Source organism: Bombus vancouverensis, chromosome 5, assembly GCF_051014615.1.
Source record: "Bombus vancouverensis nearcticus chromosome 5, iyBomVanc1_principal, whole genome shotgun sequence".
Classification (NCBI taxonomy): Eukaryota; Metazoa; Arthropoda; class Insecta; order Hymenoptera; family Apidae; genus Bombus; species Bombus vancouverensis.
In genome coordinates, this window is record NC_134915.1 from 4,504,207 (window position 1) to 4,526,984 (window position 22,778).

A 22,778-nucleotide genomic window follows, 5' to 3' on the forward strand; every position below is an offset into this window, starting at 1 on the left:
AGGATGAACTAATTATAGATTTTTATCGAGGTAACGTGTGATTTTCTATTTCAGCGATCTAAGTGACTCGGTGAGGGAAGAATTATTTTTGTCGATATTGTTCAACGCGTTTCTTTCCATTACTGCATGTTTATAGCATTGTGAATCAGCAGTACAATTATTTTTTAGTATTTGGAGAATTTACAACGAATAAAATAAAGTTTTTACTCGTAAAATAACTCGGAAAATATGTAAAATGTGCCATGAAAACGGAAGTATCTACACTTTCGTATTACATAATATTTAGTTAAGACGAATTATATATTATAAGTAAGATAATTAAATAAATTGTGTACTACTTTATAAGTGTATTATGTAGTGTGTGAGAAAATATACTATTGAAGTGTATGGTTGTATAGTTGTTTCTGAGAAATGTATATTATGGATTATACATACTGAAATTGAAATTGGATTGCTTTTTCTCTCTATTAATAGTTATATAACCAAAACCACGTAAATTACTTTTTGGCATGTGTAACGTAGAACAGAGAACAGAAGATATTTTCAAAAGTTACACCGCATATCGGATTTCGACACAAATGATAAGTGGTGGCACAATTTGTATTGTTAAACTTATCAACCTTGAATATAGAAAAATCGACTTACCCAACTGCACCATTAGCTAGAACTTGAGTTTGCCTATCCAAAGTTTCCTGTATTGCTTGAGGTGAATACAAATTGATAGGAGAGTTGAATTGTTTGTTCACGAACATTGCCCTCTGCGCAGACATGCTTGTGCTTTTGCGCAATCACCTTTTAATTCTGAAAAATAACAAAAAGACAAAAGTTACGTAAAAAGTTATATAAAACTAAAATTTGAAGAGAAAGTAGATATTTATATCTACTGTTATCGTTATTTTCATTTGATTATGAATTTTGCTAATAAGAAATAACTCACGTGTAATAATTTTATAGATTTTCTATAGTTGATATAATATTAAATATTTAAGTTTTAACAATTTTGTGTGCCTCGAAAATATTTTAAACATTTGTAATGTTGTATTATATGTATATAGACTACAGAGTATATATATATATGCACATATATATAAAGAGAGCATACCATGTATCTATATATGTATAGTCAGTCACAAAAATATTCCTACACTCTAAAACAGAATAACTTTTTAAAAATAGGACCAAACAGCTTGAAATTTTTGGAGAGGTTACAGAAATTAGTTCACTAGATGATGTGTAAAAGAAATGTTGAGGAAATTGAAATTGGTAGGAATAACAATGAAGACAGTAAAGGTCTCCTTATACAAATGTTGTAATAAAAATTTAAACAACACATTTTGAATATTTATATCAGTCATATACATGTTGAAAATTTTATCGAAATTAGTTAACACTGGTATAAGCTACGAATGGTTAAAAATGGTAAAAATCGCAGTTTTTCGGAACTTTCAGCTTATTACTGTGATAAATTTAGCTTGTTTTTGCATCGACGAATTTCGATACAATTCTCAATATGAATAACTAACATAAATTTACAAAATGTACTTTTGAAATTTTCACTGTAGATTCACAAAAAAGTTATACAAGGCGACCTTTTCTACTTTCGTCGCCATTCTTCCAATTTCAATCTTCTCAACATTTCTTTTACACATCATCTAGTGGACTAATTTTTCTAGCCTCTCAAAAAAACTCAAATCGTTTAGTTTAATTTTAAAAAAAGTTCTTCTGTTATAAAGGGTGTACCAATACTTTGTAACTTACCGTATGTACATAAAAGTGAAAATATTTATATAATATATATATATATATATATATACACATATACACACATATATATATATATATATATATATATATATTCTGTAAAGGGTTCTATATCGGTAAACATATCCGTATCAAATTTGACATGAACAATATACATATCCGGTAACTATTAGTACCTCATCCACCTCACCGATTTCAATGATTTTTAGATATGTTGCGGAAATCAACATTTTGAACAACTTTTGTCTGTACATATAACCGCCGCTCGGCCTTAGTTTCCGAAATATTCGCAAAAAATTGTCGGTATCACTATATATATTACAGCATACGCGTTAGCATTGGTTGACGGCCCCTTCACAGCAACTGATACCTAACCAAAACCTATATACAAAAGCTATAAACAAAGGATAAGAATTAGATTTAGGTTGGGCGTTACATTATTCGGCCGTCATGAAGCAGCATTATTAAGCGCGTACGCTGTGACGGACGAACAATTGAAGATTTTTTGTAGACAACAATGTAAATGCAAAAATACAAACATGTTGCTTTTTATCGTATATATAATGTGTTACATGCCAATGGGAACATTATACTACAGATTTTAAAAGCAACTTCCATTTGTAAATAATTGGATGTAAATAAAGATTGTAAATAAAGGTGATGCCACTGGTATGTTCAACATCGCCTCTGTATGAAACGATATAAGTTAAACAATAGACATGCTAGAACACATGGACACTAAATATCACCAATTTTATAATTAATACAATAATATTTATATTATATTTATATTATATTAATTTATATTGTAATAATTATTTTTCAGTTCTTACGCGGAACATTATAAAATATACTTTTATAATAAAAATAAAAAGATCTTGAAAAAATATATTTTTTTCTATACAAATTATTTAGGGACAAATAGGATTCAGTATATTGAAATTTAAATGAATGATACATTCATTTTTCTCTATAACTAAAGAGTAGAACATAGAGGCTTTTTTACACATTCTTCTACTGATGAATTTCGATTACATTAGTGCAAAGAAAAAGAAAATTTTTAATTTGAACTATTTTACACAAGATCCTACAATAGTCAAAACAAATTAAATTTTGAAAATAATCTTTAGTCAGAGGAGCTTCTTCTCGCATCTAAAAAATCTGATGTTTGGTACTTACAATGTTGTCTACAAAAAGTTGCCTATAGGTAAACTCCACTATATTGGTACTGACAGTTCTTTGTGAATATCTCTGAAAGTAAGCTCGACCGCAGGTTACATGTATAAGAAAAAGATGTTCAGAATCATGCCTCTGGCAATATATTAAAAAATCATCGAAATTCGTGTTGTGGATGAAATGTTAATATTATTGAATATTCTTCGGTAGCCTAGAAAAGATGTTGGGGAAATGAATGTGTAAAGTGAGTGTTAAACAAGTGAGAATTTGAAGAAAAATATGAATATTAAAAAAATAATTTTACGAAGATTTAACTTCTCAAAGAGAGATTCAACTGTACAACCCCAAAGTTCAAAATATTTATCCTCTCAAAGGTCCGAGCGACGCATAGATGCTCACCTTAACACATAGCTAGGAAAATATATTTATTGGAAAGAAAATAATAAAAAAAAGAAGAATAAGATACACGTAAAATATATCATAGCCGTTTCTTGTAATATTTAGGCCATATTTAATCAGTTTGAATATATTCCAAAGAATTAATATTTGACGTGGTATTGTAACAATAATTACAAATTATTCTTTAATTTGTGCTACAATTATTCGTTTACCTATTTCAGTCTGCCTTGTTAAAAGTACAGAAATATAACACAAAGCCCGTTTCTTTGAATAACGCTACACGACTTGTAAAATGCGCAAATATTGACCTTCATAAAGAAATGTGCACGTAACTATTTGTAAGTAAAAATAGGAATAATTAACATCTATGATATGGCTACTAGTCACGCTATCTATTTACCTTAAAATTGTCGCTCGAACGATATTCACGAATCTGCGTATTACAGTATCCTTCGTAAATTGCTTACATATGTGGGTCAAATTAGGCAGAATGCGCGGGTCATTTGTATAATTATCGTTTGGCAAACCAACACGAGATTTCGATTAAATCATTCTGTTAATCGAACATTAATTTAACATCTGTGGCTAATTTAGTAAATTCAACGAATCTCTCGCGCAGTTTGCCGTTGTTGTTGGCCGAAATTATGTCAGTAATTAATTACGTGCCTACTGATCTCGATTCAACGATACATTACCCTGGATTGGCACGCGAATAATTAGAAGAATGAAATCGAATAGACCATAGATCTCGTAACATAAATATCAGTAGCCAACGATGATTCATCGTCGAACTGAACGCATATTGTAACCAAGTATTATACAAACAACTTCGCAACAAAGTAGGTCGCACGCAGCACGATGATTCGGGATCGTTCGCTGAGTGTTTGGATATTCGATATCCAAACCAGAGGTGATCGTTGTTGGAAAATTCATGCCAAGAAATATACAGGGGTGTATCGTCATCGTGCGGAAAGAGAGACAGTCAGAACCGCGAAATTTGAGCAAGTGGTAGTCATTGGACATCTTCGTCTTCTGACTCGCTATGTTATAGCACTGATTTCCTCCGCAATTCGCCACGTATACTTCGAGTTCACTGGCATATGTATATGACTTTTAGAAATAGAAACGTCTTGTTTATCGTGTACACAACCACTTGTGAGGGATGTAATAGCAGCTACCCTGATGCGTGGTTAATATTTATAATAGTTATTTTGTTATAGCAGAAACAGTAATATCTTTAAAATTCGTTACTTTTTCACAATGTTTAATATATATTCACACATATATTTCATATGTATTTGTGATTCCTCGATAACAGCATTGTACAATATCCATTTTAATTTTTACATTTAAATATCCATTAAATTTGCCATAATTTCACATTGAAATATTTAATGGCGGAGGAATTATTTTCAAATCTTACTTATATACTGGTTCCGTCTTTAAAGTAAAAATTACTTGAAAAAAATGAAAGACAAAAGATACATTTAAATTAAAATGAAAAATTATTTTGCCCTTTGTATTGCATTCATTCTAGAAGTTGAAGTATTGGATTGCCCTTACGATTAAAGTAAAATTTATCATCCTATAAAAATTTTCATATTTCTAGTTATTGTACATGTGTATAATTTCTCATTTATAAAACCTCTCAAATGCAATAATTATTTTGAAAACTTTAAGTTGTGTTATCACAATCTAATATGATAATAAATGGAATAATAAGTGGAAGAAAATAAGTGGAATACGAATGAAGAATCAATAACTAGTGTAACTAGTAGTGAAAATGAAAAGAACAAGTTTGAAATGTATTATACAATACAATACACACACGTACGCATGCATGCATGCATGCACGCATATACGTAAAATAACGAAAAAACCCGATTACATAATAATAAAAAAATATTAATCTACTTCCAAACGTATTTAATATATTTTTTTATTAAAGAAGAAAGAAAAGAATATAATTTGTGCGTCCAAGTTACACAAAAAGGAATAGAACATAACTTAAACCACCTGTATTAGGATAAAATCTTGGACGGTTCGACCTAACATTTAGAAATGAAATAAATAGGTAAATTTCAGTAATACACAAAAGCCGATGACTCGAATCTGTCAGAATGGAAGAACCTCGTATTCTATTAGTTGAATCTTCATGTCAGTTTGGAACTCGGTTATACCTATATCGTCGCTAATGACCGGAAACTCGGACGAAAACAGCGAAGAATTAAGAAACGAAGAGCAAAGAGCAAAATAAACACGAGCAAAGCTCACGTTTATCTTACGAAAGTTTCAAATTCTCTTCGACGCGTCACTAGTGAGCAGCCACCGGTAGTCTACCGTAGTTATTTTTGCTACGAAATTCCTCCGAATATATCTGCATCGTCCGCAAAATCTCTACATCTCCCTCTTTCCACTTCGTGACCCGGAGCATCCAATGGTACTTCTTGTATTAGATTACAGCGGAATTGGGGATTCGATAGCCGCTACCGGATACCGGAAAGCCGGCCAAGCCTTTCGAAAGATTCGGCGACAATTAGTCTCGAAAATCTGTAACGAACGCTGTTTTTCGAGACACGTACAATCCACACTACGTTCCCTTTACATAACTGATATCTATTCCAAGCTCGTTCGTTGGTATTTAGACGATGCTTGTATTGCAGCCTGCTGGTGAAGATTCGATTTCGATCGTCACGTCGCGTCGGGCAGTAACAAATCGTGCCAGTTTTCCAAAAAACCTTGCAGATATGTATCTATCTATGTAGTTTCACGTCTAAAAATGTTTGATCGTGTACTTTTTTTATATATATGTGTATAAGTATATAGATACTTCCCAGTATCTTACGTAGCCTGGCAATGTGACCAAAAATGTTCGAAACAAACTGGGACTTTGCCCTTGTTTTCTAAACAACCGTGTGACTTGTGTAGTTACTTATATGTTCGTGTTATCTATTTTAGCGCTAACTGTAAAACAATGTCCTGCCTGTAAAAACTTTTGGCTACGTTTTCATGTTGCAACGAACTTTTTCAAATCTCAAACAGTATTCTTCAAAATTCGAAACAATGAAATTGACAAACACTGAAATTTCATTTTCAAATAAAATACATACTTGAACTCTGATTCTTTTGTTTAGACTTTAAACGAATGAAAGTAATAGCAATGTAATGATTATGTCTCTTAGAAGAAATTGTGAGTAAGTACATATCGTAAATAAAGTACATACGTGAATTCTGGTTGTTTTATTTAGATCTCGGAAGAACGAAAGCGATAGCAATGAAAAGGTTATATTTCCTAGAGGCAATTGTAAGTAGGTACATATTTCGAGATTTAATATTGATAAAGGAGCAGACAAAACGTTTCTCGGTTCTGAGTCTACCGTCTAATACGGATAACATCGCTAATGTCGTAGTCGATAATAATCATTTGGAACGAATGTTACCAACGACCGCTTGAAAAATCAATTACTATATACAATATATTCGATATATACAATATATTCAGTTGATATATACAATATATAACAGTTGATATATACAATATATTCGATCGATTTCGTAATCACATGTTATCGACGTCGACTACTGACGATTTTTCCTTTTATAGCAAATCTGAAGCTCTGTTAAGGTACATGGCATTCTCAAGGAAATAAAGCACAAGGCGGAAGCAAAACAAATTTTTGTTCATTCGCCATGTAGTATAGAGAAAAAGATAGCAAAACGTAGATAAGTTAATGGCGCAGGCGGAATATGTTTCTTATCGTTTCACGTTTCAAGCAAATATTTGAATATTTCTTAAATTGTACGATAAACGAATCGTCCGATAATAAAATAAACGGGAGTTTTCTGGTGTTTTTATGATAAACGTGAAAAGTTATTACGAAAAATAAAATAAATAAAATAGAATACTTTATTCTTTCAGTGAAACAGATAAAATATACGATATAATTTTATCCTAGTACGAATATCGTTTGTAATTTATACGCTCCTCAATGTCAGATAATATTGCTTAGCGTAAAATATGCGGGCACGTGAATTCTCATTCGTTCCCGTCATCGCCGAAAATTTTCAGATAGTAACACATATCATACGTTATTTTGTAAGTTGTAAATTGTAATAAACCTTGACGCGTGTATGTTATGACAAGTTCGTACGTCGAAACGCGATAAACTTCAAACCTATACCACGTGTATTTCTTTCTCTATAAAGTACCACGTACTATTATTAAAAAATTGATTGAAATCAAAACTGAAGAGAAAATTAATCAAAATTAAAAACTCCTCGGTTTTCTATACTGCTTCAACACGATCCGTTCGTAGGTACGTATTTCGATTTTTCGAAGAATCCAGGATAAACTTTTGCTTCTCTGTTTCGCTCGTGAAATAAATCATCTCCTGGGTCACGAAATTTCTGAGTTTACAGGACGAAAATGCGAAGCGTGACAATCACAGCGACGAGCACCTACCTTCGCGTTCGAACGCAAGGCACGCGGGTTTCTTGGGTGGCGAAACACACTGGACTCGGAAAAGCGAAAGCATCAGAGAACCAGCGAGAACCACCCCCTACCTCTCGGAAGAGCCGTCGAATCGTTCTCCTTTCCTCTTTTGACTTGTTAGTTATTTTCGACCCCCGTTCTCCACCAATCTCTTAACATTCAACACCGACAACGCTCCTGGCAAACGTAGGAAACTGTTTTGCGTTTCCTGAAATTCTCTTTTTTCGAAATTGTTGACCATTCTCCAACAGACTTTGTTACTTACTGTTGCAATCAAACGCATGGATAAGGACGATCTTCTTTTGAAATGGCGCACGTGTATCTCCTGATAATATTTTCTTCGTGTAATTTGTTTAATATATTCGGTGTTATATGATTTGTTTCTTGTTCCTTTTAGTGAACGGGCATGTAAAAATTGATATCTTCTGCCTGAAATATACCATATGAAATACAGACGTATGCTTACAATAGAAATTTCATATTTATATCACAGAGAAAACGGAAGCTTATTTTTAGATATCTACACACTTCCTCGCTGGTATTTTTAGGAAAGCTCTGTAAAGTATAGCGGATAAGAGATTTTTTGCGTACTTGTAAAAAATTCGTGAAAATCTTAGCTTTTCTGACGAAAAATATCTCGATTAGATTATAACTAAATTATAAAATTTAACTCTATACTCTAGAATTAAATTATAAAATTATTTCAGAGATCACATTCTATGATTAGTATCGATTGGTATGCAACTTTGCAATTTTAGTTAATTGTATTTAATTTTACAAAATATCATATGAATACAAAACTCGAAATTTTCTATTTGACAACACCAATGCAATACTATAAAAAATAATTTATTTATTTTTTATGAAATTTCCTTTTTCTAAAGAATCTAAAGATTTTATAAGAGAACAGCAATTTAACTATTTATATGATCTTACAGGTATACTGATGTAATATCTTGCTTGATAAGTAGCAAGTAATTCCTCAAGTAAATCATTAATAAATATGTAAAATTTTATATATTAATCATGTTCAGTATGTTTCAAATGTTTAAACAATTTTGCAAACAATTTTACAGAAAAATTTGTAAATATGTGTAAAATATAATATCTAAATGTTCACATTATGTACGACATTTAATTTTTTACCAAGAGAGTCAGATAACTAAAATATCCATAACTAAAATACAATAATACTGTTATATGCGTTAAAAGCGGTAACACAGAAATTGCGTCATACTTCATGTATAACAATGATAATTTTCCATGTTAAAAGCGTTTCATTCTATTATTCGCAATAATGCAAAAAAGAAAAAAAGAATCAAACGTACCTGTTGTTACACATACCTCTGAACGGTCGATACTTCACCAAAGCTTGTCTGAATAAAGTCGATTACAAAGCCCGTTTCTTCGGTCAGTATTACGACATAATAAGAATTACTAAATATGTTTATCCTTCTCTTCATCATCGCAATCAATAACAACGAATAAACTGCTACAATTATCAACAGTCCGATACAAAAAAAGGAACATGGAATAATTTCCTATAGACTTATATACAAAGGAATTCGAATATGCCACAGTGTGATAGCGAATGAAAGATCATTTCCCGCCGTTGGGAAGAATGGAAAATCAATAATAGTTACCGGCCTTACCGACTTTGCGATGATGAAGACCCTGAACGGTACAGCTTCTCTTTCATACTTAACCATCTTTCTCTTTCAGGCGCGTAGAAAGTTCACCACTGCATTCTCCATGTTGCTAAACTACAGCGCCGCACGTCCGCCATTGGTTAACCGTCGCTGCCGCCGCCACCGCCACCGCCGCCATTATAGATTCCGTTGTGTGTGACTGAGTCTCATTCTCCAGGGCTTTCCAGGGAAATTTCTGTTTCTCCTCGACGTTCAGCGTGGAATAAACACGGGACGAACGCGCACAAGAGCTTGCAGAACGTCAAAATGAAAACATACAGTAGAAAAAAGGGTGATAGCCCGAGCAACGTAATCATTCATGTGAACGAGCTGTGCCGACTGTGCTTGGCAAAGGAGGAGGAGATGGTGTCGATTTACGACGACGAAACTATCCCATTATCTCTACGAATAATGGCTTGCGTTAATCTAGAGGTGAGTTGGAAGACTTGGCACAACGAGTATAAAATAGACTCAAGTTAGAGGAGTGTCGATTGCTTTTCTTTCGTGCGTATATCGAAAGCTTATCGAAAAATAGGAATCTAGTTTATCTCTCTGCGTGAGATTCTCTCTGTCTCTATCTCTCTCTCTTTTACCCCACTCTTCGATTCTGCTTCGTATTTGTGAGAGTATCACCCACACATTCGTCGCAATATACAGAGAATACTTCGTTCCTAAATCTAATGTAACGCTCGACACACTGCGCAAAGCAACTACCGGCTTTACCGAGTTATCGACTTTGCGTTCACGATACGTTGACGCCACCTTCTCTTTCATTACAGGAATCTAGACAAGGCATATCATTGCATTACAGATCGTTTACCCTACGAATTTATAGAAATCTGCAATGTTATAGCCAATGCCATTAGCGTTCTCAGTTTTCACTTTATATCTGGAGAATCATGAACCTTCTACCTTTTTCCTCCCAGTTCTTTATATCTTGAACAGCGATGAATTTAAATAAGTTAAAATACCCGATATATTTTCACAATATCGTAAACATTTCTTTTCGCTCCATTATAACAAGATTTCCACGTATCTACTATTTTATTTTGGCATCTCAAATATTTGATATTTCTTTATTGTTAGGTTAAAGTAGCTTCCGAAATTCGTACACAATATAATTTTAACGACATCAAAATGTTTGTTAACCTATTTTTGTATTTCTGAAGAAATATAAAATGTAAATACGTCAAAAATATAAGTATTATACAGTAATGTTATTCACATTCGCGTTATTATTTTATATAGAGTAATGAGTAATAAAAATCTCAACTGCATTATAATTCAGTTCTTATAATTTTATATATAAAGAATTGAGTAATTGATTAATGAATTGATTAATGTTTGTTATATTGTAGGTATATGAAGAAGATGGTCTTCCAAACATGATTTGTTATCCGTGCAAATATCAATTAGAAAAGTCCTACCAGTTTAAGAAAAAATGTGAAGCTGCTGATGCTAAACTTCGTAAGCACATGAAATTGATTCAACAATTAACTGGTCAAGGCGAAGAAGGAGAAAATCAGGATAGTAACAGGGAAGAACTAAAGGATTCTTCCAGTGGAAAATCAAAACAAGTTAAACAGCTTTTAGCTGATTTAGTATCAAGTAAAGGTGACAGTGGACAAACAGATGGAGATCCAATTGAAGTAACGGAAGAAGAACTTGTTGGTGGTTACATCCTAGGTACTAGGATTACATATCAAATTTACATATTAAAAAACATTTGTTATTAGGATTTAATTCTTATATGATTCTGTTTTAAAGTTTATTAAAATATTTTACTTTATCAAATATAGGTATGAATTCAGAAAACTTAGAGATGGAAGAAACAATGTCGGAAGATCCAGAAAATATTACATTAGTACCTGCGGAGGAACGTACTGCAAAAGCACGTTGCACAATACGTACAACACGTATTAAGCAAGAACAGGAATCTGAAGATGAAGCGGAAGAAGTACAAAGAGCAATTGCAAATGCTGACCACAAAAATGTTTATATGATGGAAGTTACGAGTAACAGTTCAGGTCAAGGAGAATCCTTAAAATTACAACCTATCGGAGATACCATGGGTAAATAGTACATATGATTTCCCAACATGTAATGTTAGTATTTATACAAATTTCTAAGATATTTTGTTTCGTGTAGTTGAAACTAGTGAAGAGTTAAAAGTGTTTCAATGCGATAAATGTCCAAAAGCATTTACCCGAAGAATAATGTTGAAAAGTCATCAGTCTGTTCACTCTACACAAAGAGGTTTTACATGCCAAGCTTGTGAAAAATGGTTCCCTACTAGATCAGCTTTGGTCAGACACGAACGTACTCATACAGGTAATGAAAAAAATTATTAAGAGATTAAATAAAAATGAACATCCAATTTTTAACTTTCAAAGTTATATTTTATATATTTCATATAGGTGAAAAACCGTTTGGTTGTAACATTTGTCATCGTGCCTTCGCACAGAAAGAAATTTTACTTCGACATCTCATGACTCATTCTGGTCAAAAACCATTCCAATGCCAACATTGTGACAAGAGCTTTACTCAACGAGAAGCGTTGAAGGTACATATGAGAAGACATCAAAAGTTGGATCCAAATGATATACAGTTACACCATTGCCAACTTTGTCCTAAAGCCTTTTGTCATGCATCTGGACTTAGCAGACATTTAGTTACACATACTGGCAGAACATACAAGTGTGTAGAATGTGAAAAATCTTTCACTGATAAAAGTTCGTTGTTAAGGCACAGTCGTATCCATGCACCCAAAAAAATAATAACAAATTAAATTTCCCCTACGAATTGCATATCCTATTGTTTACAAAATCGGTCGCCATTAAATTAAAAAAACATTTCTGTAGAATTTTTTTTAATCATGTATGATAATAGCTTTCTTATTTCTTACTGTTAGTACAATATATTAAGTATATTGTAACTGATACTTAGCACTAATTCATTTAATAATTCCAACTATATTTCTATCTAGTTATGTTAAAACTATTTGATTGGAGTATATTGAATGATTCATTAATAGTATCGCTTACATGTTATTTTTAAATACATTAAATGCAAAATTGCAACATATTTTTATTTTATTAAATATGCAATGGAACTTATACATCTTTCGATCTGATATACACTACACATTGTTATAATATTTCAATAAGTTATATTTTATTAAAATGTAGATCAGTATTCTAGCAAAACATTTTTTTTATAAAAAATTTGTTCCTTATACATATTTTCATGACATTTATATTGTATACAATTCTATGTATTTCTATGTATATAACTTTAATTATAAGAATATAATTAAATATCTTACGTCTTTCCATATTGTTTTGATCATTCCCAATTAAATTTGTAAAATAATAAAAATTGTACATAATATACATTACAATAAAAATATAAAATTAATAATTATATATATTACTAAATACAATACGCATATATATATATATATATATATATGTCGGATGAGCACAGAGATTAAGATTGTGGGCGTCAAATGAATCTTCACGGGAATTAGCCATTGATGCAGTACAACACAGGTGTAGTTTATTACAATAATGGGATTGTTAGAGTTCTGACAATTAATCACGGTGAATAGGCACTTGCGACGCTAGTAACAATGGCCTCAGACGCGATACGAATCCACGGTCCACGGGATGACGAACGCCAACGTAATATACGGTAATTCTCGCAATGATTCTCTCGGTAGTTGAATCAGCAAATGTATATATGTATATATTATTTGTTGATAAATATATTCAACATATACTATATATTAAGCATATACATACATTATGGATAACTAATTAAATTTATGAGAGAATTAATTAATTAATTTTATGAGAGAAAGAGAGAGAGAGTTTGCTTTGCTTACATAATTAATTGTTCAAAAACATATTTTTAGCATCTGTATCTTAGTCTTTAAAAAACAAATATATTCTAGTGAACAAATTTTACTTCTTTAACTTTTCCTTATATTTTAGAATATAATAACATGAATATTGTATTATGTTATCTATATAATATATTATAATTTATTTGTTATAGAATTTTTCCACATATTATGTTTATAAAATGCACATATAATGCCACATAGAATGCTCATAAAATGCTCAATTTATGACAAAAACACAAATTACTCTTTTTTAATATTCAATACTTTGTCATTTATGCAAAACTATTCATCTACAAGATCTATTATAATAAATTATTACATATCTGTAATTCCTAAATGAGATTATAATTTGTCATGAAAAGTTTATCTGCTTTTTAGACAGAGTGTATTGAAATGTTAGTTATAACAATAGTTAGCTAATAATTAATACAGTATATTAGTAAGGATTTATCCAAGTTCTATTTTTATACAATTTCCAAATATGTAGCATCGTATAATACATATGTAATAAAATGAAGAATATATATTATGTAAATTACTATATTTGTAATGAATTTTGCTATAACTACGCTATGTATTAATACATTTTTAATTCTTTAAATATTGCAAAATCATACATAACTTTTTATATATTGGAGAATAGTAATATGCGAGCTACATCTAAAAGATAAAAATTTCGTTTTATATTTTTTATGTTATCATCGAAAAAGACAAATATTGGTGAAAATGTAGAAGTTATTTATTAATTTTTCTGATTACAATTACTTGCAATTTGCTGCGAAATAGAGCTCTAATTTAAGAATCTTTGACTAAACATAGTTTTACGTGTACTTATTAAATTATAGAATATCATTATGAGGAAGTGCAAAGAGAATTGTTAACCTGTAAATTGTTTATAACAAAAAATGAATGACAGCATTTAGCATTTTATTAAAAAATCTTTTTTATTATGATTTGCATATAATGATCTTGTGTATCTTTACACTGCCAATACCATTACACGATAGATCGTTACATCAATCTAATGGAACGAATTTACTAAATTTCATTTACATTTTTGTTGATTTAAAATACAATAGTGTTACAGATCTTCACACTACAACTTGGAAAAATCGTATAATTTTCGAGCTCCGCTACGCAACCTGTACTAGACCTCCATAAAATAAGGTCTAACATTTGATTTTGCATCATTTGCTATACAGTTGCAAGATCGATAATATTTATTATAATTATCTATTCAAACGAAGCAAAGAGGGAAAATGCATGTATGTATATATATAAATATATAAGAGATAGTAGTATCGCAATTACCTAAGTTCAAACGAAATTGAAAAATTTGTAGTGCTTTAATTAAGATTTAAATAAATGCGATATTATTAACTCCTCGTCAATATTATATTGAATTATGTCATGAAAGTTTTAAACAATATGAAAAGAAACTTCGTTTATAATTGGTCACTTTAATTGCTTCGTTTCCCCACTTTGCTAAAAGTTAATGTACATAGTTATTACCATTTTATATTTGCACTCGAACGATAAATAATTCTAATGAACAAACGTACATGAAAGCATAGTTACTATTAACAAGACTTGCTAGAATAGATGAACACAAGGTATTAAAATGTTACGTTAGTATTTTAAAAGCAAATTGGTCTTTCATGTACATTTATACACAGGACTAAAACATTGCTAAAAATTTGAGATATTTTTATCTCAAATGTTTGTTTACAGGCACGCCCTGGCCTGATGTTGCCAATTTATACATTTTCCAAATACAGAATGTTTATCATTCCAAGTATTATTGTTCTTTTACCATTTTAACTTCCAACACACTGCTTACAAGCCATGGTAATGAGTTGTATCATTGGTAAATAAACAATCTCACGTGACTGTTACAAGTACACGTGTAAGTAACAGACTCATACAGGCTTAGTTCACCTTTCCCTTTGCCGATAGTTTCATTATATCTAATGTTTGATAAACATCAACTCAGTTTGCGAATAGTAAGAAAAAAAAAATTGCTCTTGCCTATATGCTGGATCAAAAAAATTTGTACTATATCGCATAATACCAAGAACTCCATGATGTGGAAAAATCTAATGTTATTTTTCCGGCTAGTACTAAATTGGCAAAAGGAATTGATGGACTTGGCGAAGTAATGCGGAGGTCGGAAAATCTCGGAAAACATTTACGAGATATATGATTATTGAGAACGACTTGATAGACGTTTTACAATAAGAAACGTCAAACTGATTTAGGGTCTATGCTCTCATCAATCGAGAATTAGAGTTTTTGGTTGTTCCCAAGTGAATCCTTCTCGGCCAAAATGTCCATAAGTACTAGTTTGCTGATAAATGGGGTTACGAAGATTCAGCTCCCTAAGAAATGATTATAATACTATTTATACAACATTCTTGGTTATTTATATTCAAAATATAGTATAAGGTACAAATATTACTTACTTAACGATTTTCCCAGGTCGTAAATCGAAATTTTTATTGACTATACCTAGAAGTTCGTGTTGAGATAATTTAGAAGTACCATAATCAAAAACTGTGATTGAAAGAGGTTCTGCTACTCCAATAGCGTAAGAAACCTAAAAATTCATTGTGAACATGTATGTTTTCATCAAAAAGTAAAATGTAGTAAAGAAAAGAATGTTATTTTAATGAATGTTATAATAATAGAGAATAATAATAATCTGTACCTGTACAAGGCATCGTCTGCAAAGACCAGCTTTTACTAAAGATTTAGCAACCCATCTTGCTGCATAAGCGGCAGATCTATCAACTTTTGTGAAATCTTTACCAGAAAATGCACCACCACCATGAGCCCCCCAGCCACCATATGTATCGACTATTATTTTGCGACCAGTTAGACCAGCATCACTCTACAAATAAACAGAGAAGTATAAATATTATTAAAAGCATTTCACGGAAAGTTGATTTAAATTTAATATAAAAAATTTGTATTTTACCTGTGGGCCACCAATAATAAACAATCCGCAAGGATTAACATGGAAGATCGTTCTATCATCTAGATACCTTGCTGGAATAACTTCTTTGATAACCTTCTCCATGACTGCTTTGCGTAATTCTTCTAAGCCAATTTTTTCACTATGTTGTAATGATACCACCACTGTGTGAACTCTTATAGGTACGCAGGCACCACGATCCATTACATACTCGCAAGTGACCTATTGTATAATATTAACAGGAAAAAATGTTATCAGAAAAAAAGATTGTATTTGAGAATATTAATATATCATTTACAAATTATTCTCAGTAATGTTTTTTAACATCATGGCATTCAAGAGTAGCAAATACTATGTGACATCATTGAATAATATTAAATAAACTTTAATGTTAATATAAATCATTTTAACAAATACTTTCAAATTTTACCACATTTGAAGGAGACAATTGTGTAATTTATTAATTAAAGTCATACCTGTGTTTTTGAATCTGGTCTTGCCCACCATAATTCACCACTTCGTCTTAATTCTGCTATTTTTTGGTTTAACTTGTGTGCTAATACAACAGTTAGGGGCATACATTCATCAGTTTCATCCGTTGCATATCCAAACATCAGACCCTAGGAGAAGAATTTAAGTTATTTCAGCTAAAATTTATAAGGTATGGAGTTGAAGCAGGAGAAAGATTTATTGTGCTTTTAATTAACTTGCAATATTATGTAAATTTGTAATACAGGAGATTAAGCATTAATAAAATAATAAAGTGCACACAACATACAGTTAAAAATTATGTGTTAATTTACACTCAGAATTTGTAGGAATTGTAATCTATGATGTATTGAAAATTTTTAAAAATAATATGTGAGGGAGGTGTCATACAGAGCAGAATTACCAAGATATTGAGTCAACTATATTCACTAATTTGTTTAGTAGCTTTTGTTATATTCTTGTTTATAACACATTTTAATGATAACACGAACTTATGGAGATAATAGCTCTAAACTTGACCAAAATAATTAAATACAGATGTAAGACTAGGTTTTGAATAATTGGTCATATATTTCATATTTATTGCAGAATAAAAATGTGGAACTGTAGTATGCAGAAACAAATTTAGATACAGTTATATATAACATAATGCAAATGTTAATGAATATTTCTAACAAAGAAACAATTATAAATAACACTTGAAAATTGTTTGTTATAACAATTGATGAAAGGATAAAAATTGCATTAAAACTAGCAGAAGATACAAAGAATAAAAAAGAAAATAGAAAGGAAAATTAGATATGGGAGTAAGCTTTAATGGTTTAGACGCCTTAGATGGTAGAGACGCCTTCACCAATACTATAATAATATTAATAAGAAACTAATATTTTATGTAACACTATTCTACACACAGGGTGGGAAGAAAGAGGAAAAAAATAAGCTACAGAATACCATTACCAAAACTAAATATGTGCCTACGATAATAATAAGGTAAACAAAACGAGAGTAAGAAAAGAGTAACTAAATATGCATATATTGTTCAGAAAGCTAAGAGGAAGTAACTACGTTGGCATTAGATAAGACAGAAAGAAGAACAGAAAATTCAAACGAACAGATCAGAATGCTAATTGACCTGATCTCCTGCGCCGACTTCTTCATCACTACGGTTTTCATGAACTCCTGCTGCAATATTTGGTGATTGGGCGTCAAGCGCCAGCAGAACACTGCAAAGCTTGAAGTCAAAACCTGTAGAAATTATACGAATGAGATATAAATGTTTGCTACTATGAATATCAATACTCTCATTACACCGATTCGTCACTGTTTTGTATCCCAGTTTACTCTGCTGTTTCAAGATAATAAATTTCCTTGCTTTAAAAAAAGTTAAAAATAAATTTATTCTGACCTATTTAAGTTTAATACCATATACAATTTTTTTCTTTAACCGATATATTGTGTAATTCCAAAACCTAACTAAAATACATAAAATGTATGAAATAGTGTTAATGAAATAGAACATTGTTACATATTTCATAGTGACAATTATTATGATTTTTATGCAGTGATGAATTTCTCTAACCTAGAATCCCTATAATATACAAGTAGAATTTATTTATATATAAATCTTCCAGATAAAATAAATTCTTGTATTATAAAACATGTAATTCCTGTATCTGAATAAACACAGTACTTGTTTGCATACACAGATTCACACATTCACGCATAACACGAGGAAAGTGTATGTTATAAAAACTACAGAATGTATCATAAGAAAGAGGGGAGAGGGTAAAGCAAAAAAAGGAGAATGTTATTGAATTATATGGCTGCTCTGCGGCACGGGCTGAGAATGGGTTATGTACCTGATCACCTGCACCCACGTCCTTCTCTTCCCTGTCCACATGAACACCATCAGCAATATTTGGAGATTGTTGTTCGATCGCCACCAAAAGGTTCAACGTACGCCAATCGAATCCTGCCACGATCATGATATGCTTACGTTACATATTCATAAGTGTTCTTTTACTTATTTTTTCCAAAAAAATAATGAGCAGGATATTGGTCATCCAATCGATCGAGTCATGGAATTTTCTCTAACACTTTTCTAACGTGTATGTAGCGTAAGGCACATCTCTTTGTTATAAAAAAATATATATTTATTTAAATTATGCAAATTCATTTTTTAATAATTTAGTAAGTAAAGACAGTAGGTATAATAAAAATTATATTTAGTGTCGGAAGCTTTCGTGCCATGATTCGACCGTGTATTTATAAAATCTGATTCTGGAGAACCAAATGAGGCGAATTTTGTGAGGGATAAGATAATAAAGATATCATTCCGGCCACAGGGCATGTGTACATAGAAGATGGAAATCTTTTATGTTAGCAAGGAAAACTTCAAATGTTTTAGATGTACAGATAAAATAAATTTAATAAAATTTTAGGGAAATGAAAGGGTTTAACAAACATACATCACTGAAAGGAAGAAACACGAAGAACAAATAAGAATATTTGTTACCTTTTGAAGAATCATCATATCCAATGTGCTTAACAGTATCCCGAACAATTTTTTGATAGTCTACCACAGCTTTTGATGTAATTTCTCCACATAACAGTATCATTCCTGTTTTTGTCACAGTCTCTGAATAATCGAAAAATAACATATAAAAATAAGAATTACAAATGAACATAAACATTTGATGACTGTTAAATAACAGTTTAAACTATAGACATTGTATCAAGTACTAGATCCCTTCAGAGTTCTATGGTTCAAAATTAACTCAAGGTCATACCAACTAGCTTATAAATAGAGGTTATGACACCACTGATTCAATTTATTTGAAAAATTAGGATCATTTTTAGAAAACTCACCACAAGCCACTTTTGCATCAGGATCTTGTTTTAAATGTGCATCTAAAATTGCATCACTTATTTGATCACACATTTTATCTAAAAAAAAACAGAGAAAAAAATTAAGCAAACTATAACTATAGAATAGAAGTGATTTTAAATTTATATCTAGCTAACTTTCTCTCGAATTATTGGTATATGTAATTTCTATATAGATGTATGAATTTTGAAACAAATAGATACATATTTCTAGAAACAATTGCATAACCAGAAAATGGAATATATGCTAATTGATTTAAACTTGTTCCGTACATATTTGTAAAATTTTGTTAAGATGTTTGGTCGAACCAATATTGCAAGCCTGGTTTTGTAATAAATCAAGCGGAAGTAATATTTAATTACTTTTTGAATGAAAATTCAGATTTTTACTTTAGAATACATAAAATAATATATAGTTGAAGGACTACAATAATCCAATCAAGACTCATGACTAAAAGAAAATATGTATTAACTACGTTCAGCGCTTGCACGTGTGAAACGATACCCGAGATAACTCGATATAAAAGAATTAATCGAATTCTGTATATAATTCATAAGTGAATTTAGAAAGCTGTTTAACATATGATTAGAGGAGAAAAAGAATGAAGAATTTAAACGTAAGGGGAGAAATGTGGAAGATATTGAAGATGATAGTGGATTGTGATATTCAGGAGCACATGGCGACGCCGATGTTCTTGCTTCTGCTCTGATAGCAATTGGAAAAATGTGCTCCCGATCTGCTGTTTAAACGCATTGATATTCTGTATTTGGTAGGCATAAAAAAGAGAATCGAAGAAACAAATAAATCGCAACGTAACATCATCCTCGCATTTCGAAGCTTTTAAGGAAAGTAAGAAAGCGCGAAGAAAGGGTAGAATCGCGGCGTGCGCACACGGTATATACATATGTAAGTATGTGTGGTTCGTTCATCGAGTTTCATGGCGGCACACGCGGCTCATCGACATGGAACTCGAGACGAACTAGCACGATGTCGTCCAAAATATACAAGAGTCATGAAACGAACGCATACTTTTTAGGCTACCTACCTGGATGGCCTTCGCCAACGGATTCTGAAGTAAAAAGGAAACTGGTATCCTGTTGTAGCTCGGGCGGCGTGTGCCCGTTAGCGTATCCATTCATGTGATGAGCGGTCTCCGGCATTTTCTTTCTTTTCGTGATCGTGGATACAGCCTTTGGTTTCTTTCGTCTACGCTCAAATGCTTCGGCCACGTGTTGTAACTCTGTTGACACGTTCAGTTTGCCTGACGTCCTTAATAGTTGAAGAAAGCGAGGAATTTCGGTCTTAAGTTCAATCTATACCCTACTTTGGTTTCGCACGAGCCAACCCTACACCAGCACAGTACACAACGTAACAGCCAGGCGAACGCGGAGCAAATGCACTATGGTACAGTGTAGAAGTAGAAAGTGAAAGAGACTTCCCACCCTCTGGTAGCCGTTATTTATAACTTCGGTACCTTCGTCACTTCGTTCGGCTAATCTCGAGTCACGTGACACTCGATCATCCAGGAGATGAAATCGGCGCGGAATTCGATTAGATTCGCCTGAAACGTTACTTTCACCGTTCCCGATTCGATGTCTTATCCACGTATTTAATACTTCTGCAAAAAAAAGTATCACGTTCTGCGATAAAATTGTTAATAAATTTGTTTATATTTGCCGACTACTAATAACACTTATATATAACAAAGTTAAAAACACGAAATGCAAGCGTTTCTCTCAATATTAGAAAAAAAAGCAACTCTACTTCAGAAATTATTTAAAAATTATTGTTCCTTATCAATACAGTACAGTATCATAGAGTTTCGTAGATACATTCATGTGCTACATTCTTAAATCGTTATCCTTCTTTTCGTTCGTCAATTTATCTCTTTTTTGTGTGTAATCTTACTATGAATATAATAGGTCGTGGCAACAACGAGAGCTCGAAACTTGTTACATCAAACGAAACTGATATAACGAAATTTTCCCGATTTTTATAATCACACATCAATGGTCTTGCCACTGATAGTATACTTGTGTAAATTCGTAATCTCCCATACGGATTATTATATTAATCAAGTGAAAAGTATTCGTCACCTTGTTAATATAACGTTTCGAGTCTTCGGAAAATCGGTGATATGCGATTCGTTCGAATGGAAAACTTTCAAAGTATAACGGGATAATTGTATATTGAACTTTGAGCTATGAGTTGAGGTCGACTTGAATTATTATCAAGCTGCAGTAAATACGCTTTGTGTGTTTCCTTCGAAAGAACAGAATTTATACTGAGTAGATGTTACGTATCAGCTAGAGTTTTATATATCGTAGAATCTCCCTCCATGATTGGGAAATGCTCGAGTGGGGTTTAAGCATTCACATGGTAATACATGTCGCAGAATATAAGTGTATAGGTTAATTGTGCAAGTCGTCAAAGAAACTGTAGGATAAAATAACAAACCGATAAGAAATTTTATATTGTTAATTCTGCTAATACACATTTCAACAAAACGAGAGCTTTGCGCATAATTAAGGAGAGCGGGTAGTAAAAACGAAAAAAAGTAGTTCACAAGAAACGATCAGTGAAAAATGACCGATCATGTATCTGGGTTGATCGTTCTTGAAGCTTGTCTTGTCAATAAAGTGCAATAGAAGACGAAGACGAGTGTATTTTATGTATTCCAATGTAGGTATATTTCTACAATTTTTCGATAATTTCACCAACTTGATTTAATAATCTCATAAGAGAGTTTTTCTTAGAAAGTAATAGTAAGATAGTGTCTGAAATAATTTAATATTGAAAATGTACAAGCGTGGAAAGAATGATAAATAAATTTTGTGTATTATAGGTTATAATTACATCATATCACTTTTACGTAATTCTGAATCTCCTTTTGTATCAAATTGCCTTGTATATAATTAATCTTCGGTTTAAAAAGTATAGTAAAGCCAAAGCGAATTAGTTTATGTTCATAAAATTAATTAAAATTTAATAAATGTAAATAAAAT

At 31.6% G+C, this 22,778-nt stretch overlaps 3 protein-coding genes and 1 long non-coding RNA gene across 11 annotated transcripts in view; 2 read left to right on the forward strand and 2 right to left on the reverse strand.

The window, feature by feature from the left end:
• The window catches only part of LOC143302658 (uncharacterized), a 1,236-nt gene extending 585 nt beyond the window's left edge, over positions 1–651 (forward strand). Inside the window, exon 3 of the long non-coding RNA XR_013058332.1 lies at positions 55–651. This is a non-coding gene — a long non-coding RNA (uncharacterized LOC143302658). The remainder of the gene's footprint in view (positions 1–54) is intronic.
• Positions 1–9,236, reverse strand: part of LOC117159908 (uncharacterized) — a 25,419-nt gene extending 16,183 nt beyond the window's left edge. For 4 of the 6 annotated variants that reach the window (XM_076618417.1, XM_076618416.1, XM_076618412.1 and 1 more), the window contains exons 1-2: positions 7,799–7,953; positions 646–801 (exon numbers count right to left, since the gene is read on the reverse strand). In XM_076618417.1, coding sequence (XP_076474532.1) covers positions 646–770 — 125 coding nt within the window. In that variant the 5' untranslated portion in view covers positions 771–801; positions 7,799–7,953. Of the gene's footprint in view, positions 1–645; positions 802–7,798; positions 8,006–8,093; positions 8,258–9,156 lie in introns of those variants that run through there. The other 2 variants (XM_076618411.1, XM_076618410.1) reach the window with 2 other exon arrangements.
• A 379-nt stretch (positions 9,237–9,615) lies between these two features.
• On the forward strand, positions 9,616–12,850 carry LOC117159907 (uncharacterized). Of its 2 annotated transcripts, none has more exons than XM_033340113.2 (5): positions 9,616–9,948; positions 10,875–11,202; positions 11,316–11,588; positions 11,665–11,847; positions 11,934–12,850. In XM_033340113.2, exons 1-5 carry the CDS (start codon positions 9,784–9,786, stop codon positions 12,302–12,304), a joined length of 1,320 nt encoding a protein of 439 aa, XP_033196004.1. In that variant the 5' UTR covers positions 9,616–9,783; the 3' UTR covers positions 12,305–12,850. The 2 variants fall into 2 exon arrangements, with proteins under 2 accessions (XP_033196004.1, XP_076474523.1); XM_076618408.1 differs by lacking the exon at positions 9,616–9,948 and adding an exon at positions 10,443–10,696.
• A 1,498-nt stretch (positions 12,851–14,348) lies between these two features.
• On the reverse strand, positions 14,349–22,046 carry Sam-S (S-adenosylmethionine Synthetase). 2 transcript variants are annotated; one of them, XM_033340058.2, is made up of 10 exons: positions 21,870–22,046; positions 20,819–21,391; positions 19,755–19,832; positions 19,402–19,524; positions 18,746–18,858; positions 16,874–17,017; positions 16,401–16,619; positions 16,131–16,313; positions 15,886–16,019; positions 14,349–15,801 (listed from the first exon to the last, which is right to left on the reverse strand). In XM_033340058.2, exons 2-10 carry the CDS (start codon positions 20,931–20,933, stop codon positions 15,696–15,698), a joined length of 1,215 nt encoding a protein of 404 aa, XP_033195949.1. In that variant the 5' UTR covers positions 20,934–21,391; positions 21,870–22,046; the 3' UTR covers positions 14,349–15,695. The 2 variants fall into 2 exon arrangements, with proteins under 2 accessions (XP_033195949.1, XP_033195947.1); XM_033340056.2 differs by lacking the exon at positions 18,746–18,858 and adding an exon at positions 18,019–18,131 and having other exon boundaries at positions 21,870–22,045.
• Between the last annotated feature and the right edge of the window lie 732 nt (positions 22,047–22,778).

Coding starts and splice junctions, on each gene's coding strand:
- Sam-S (XM_033340058.2), bottom strand. CDS start 20,933: ATGCCGGAGACCGCTCATCACATGAATGGATACGCTAACGGGCACACG. Junction 18,859..19,401: donor ATATGATGATTCTTCAAAAG/GTAACAAATATT, acceptor TGATCGTGGCAG/GATTCGATTGGCGTACGTTG. Junction 16,620..16,873: donor GACCAGATTCAAAAACACAG/GTATGACTTTAA, acceptor ATTATACAATAG/GTCACTTGCGAGTATGTAAT.
- LOC117159907 (XM_033340113.2), top strand. CDS start 9,784: ATGAAAACATACAGTAGAAAAAAGGGTGATAGCCCGAGCAACGTAATC. Junction 11,203..11,315: donor TGTTGGTGGTTACATCCTAG/GTACTAGGATTA, acceptor TATCAAATATAG/GTATGAATTCAGAAAACTTA. Junction 11,589..11,664: donor ACCTATCGGAGATACCATGG/GTAAATAGTACA, acceptor TGTTTCGTGTAG/TTGAAACTAGTGAAGAGTTA.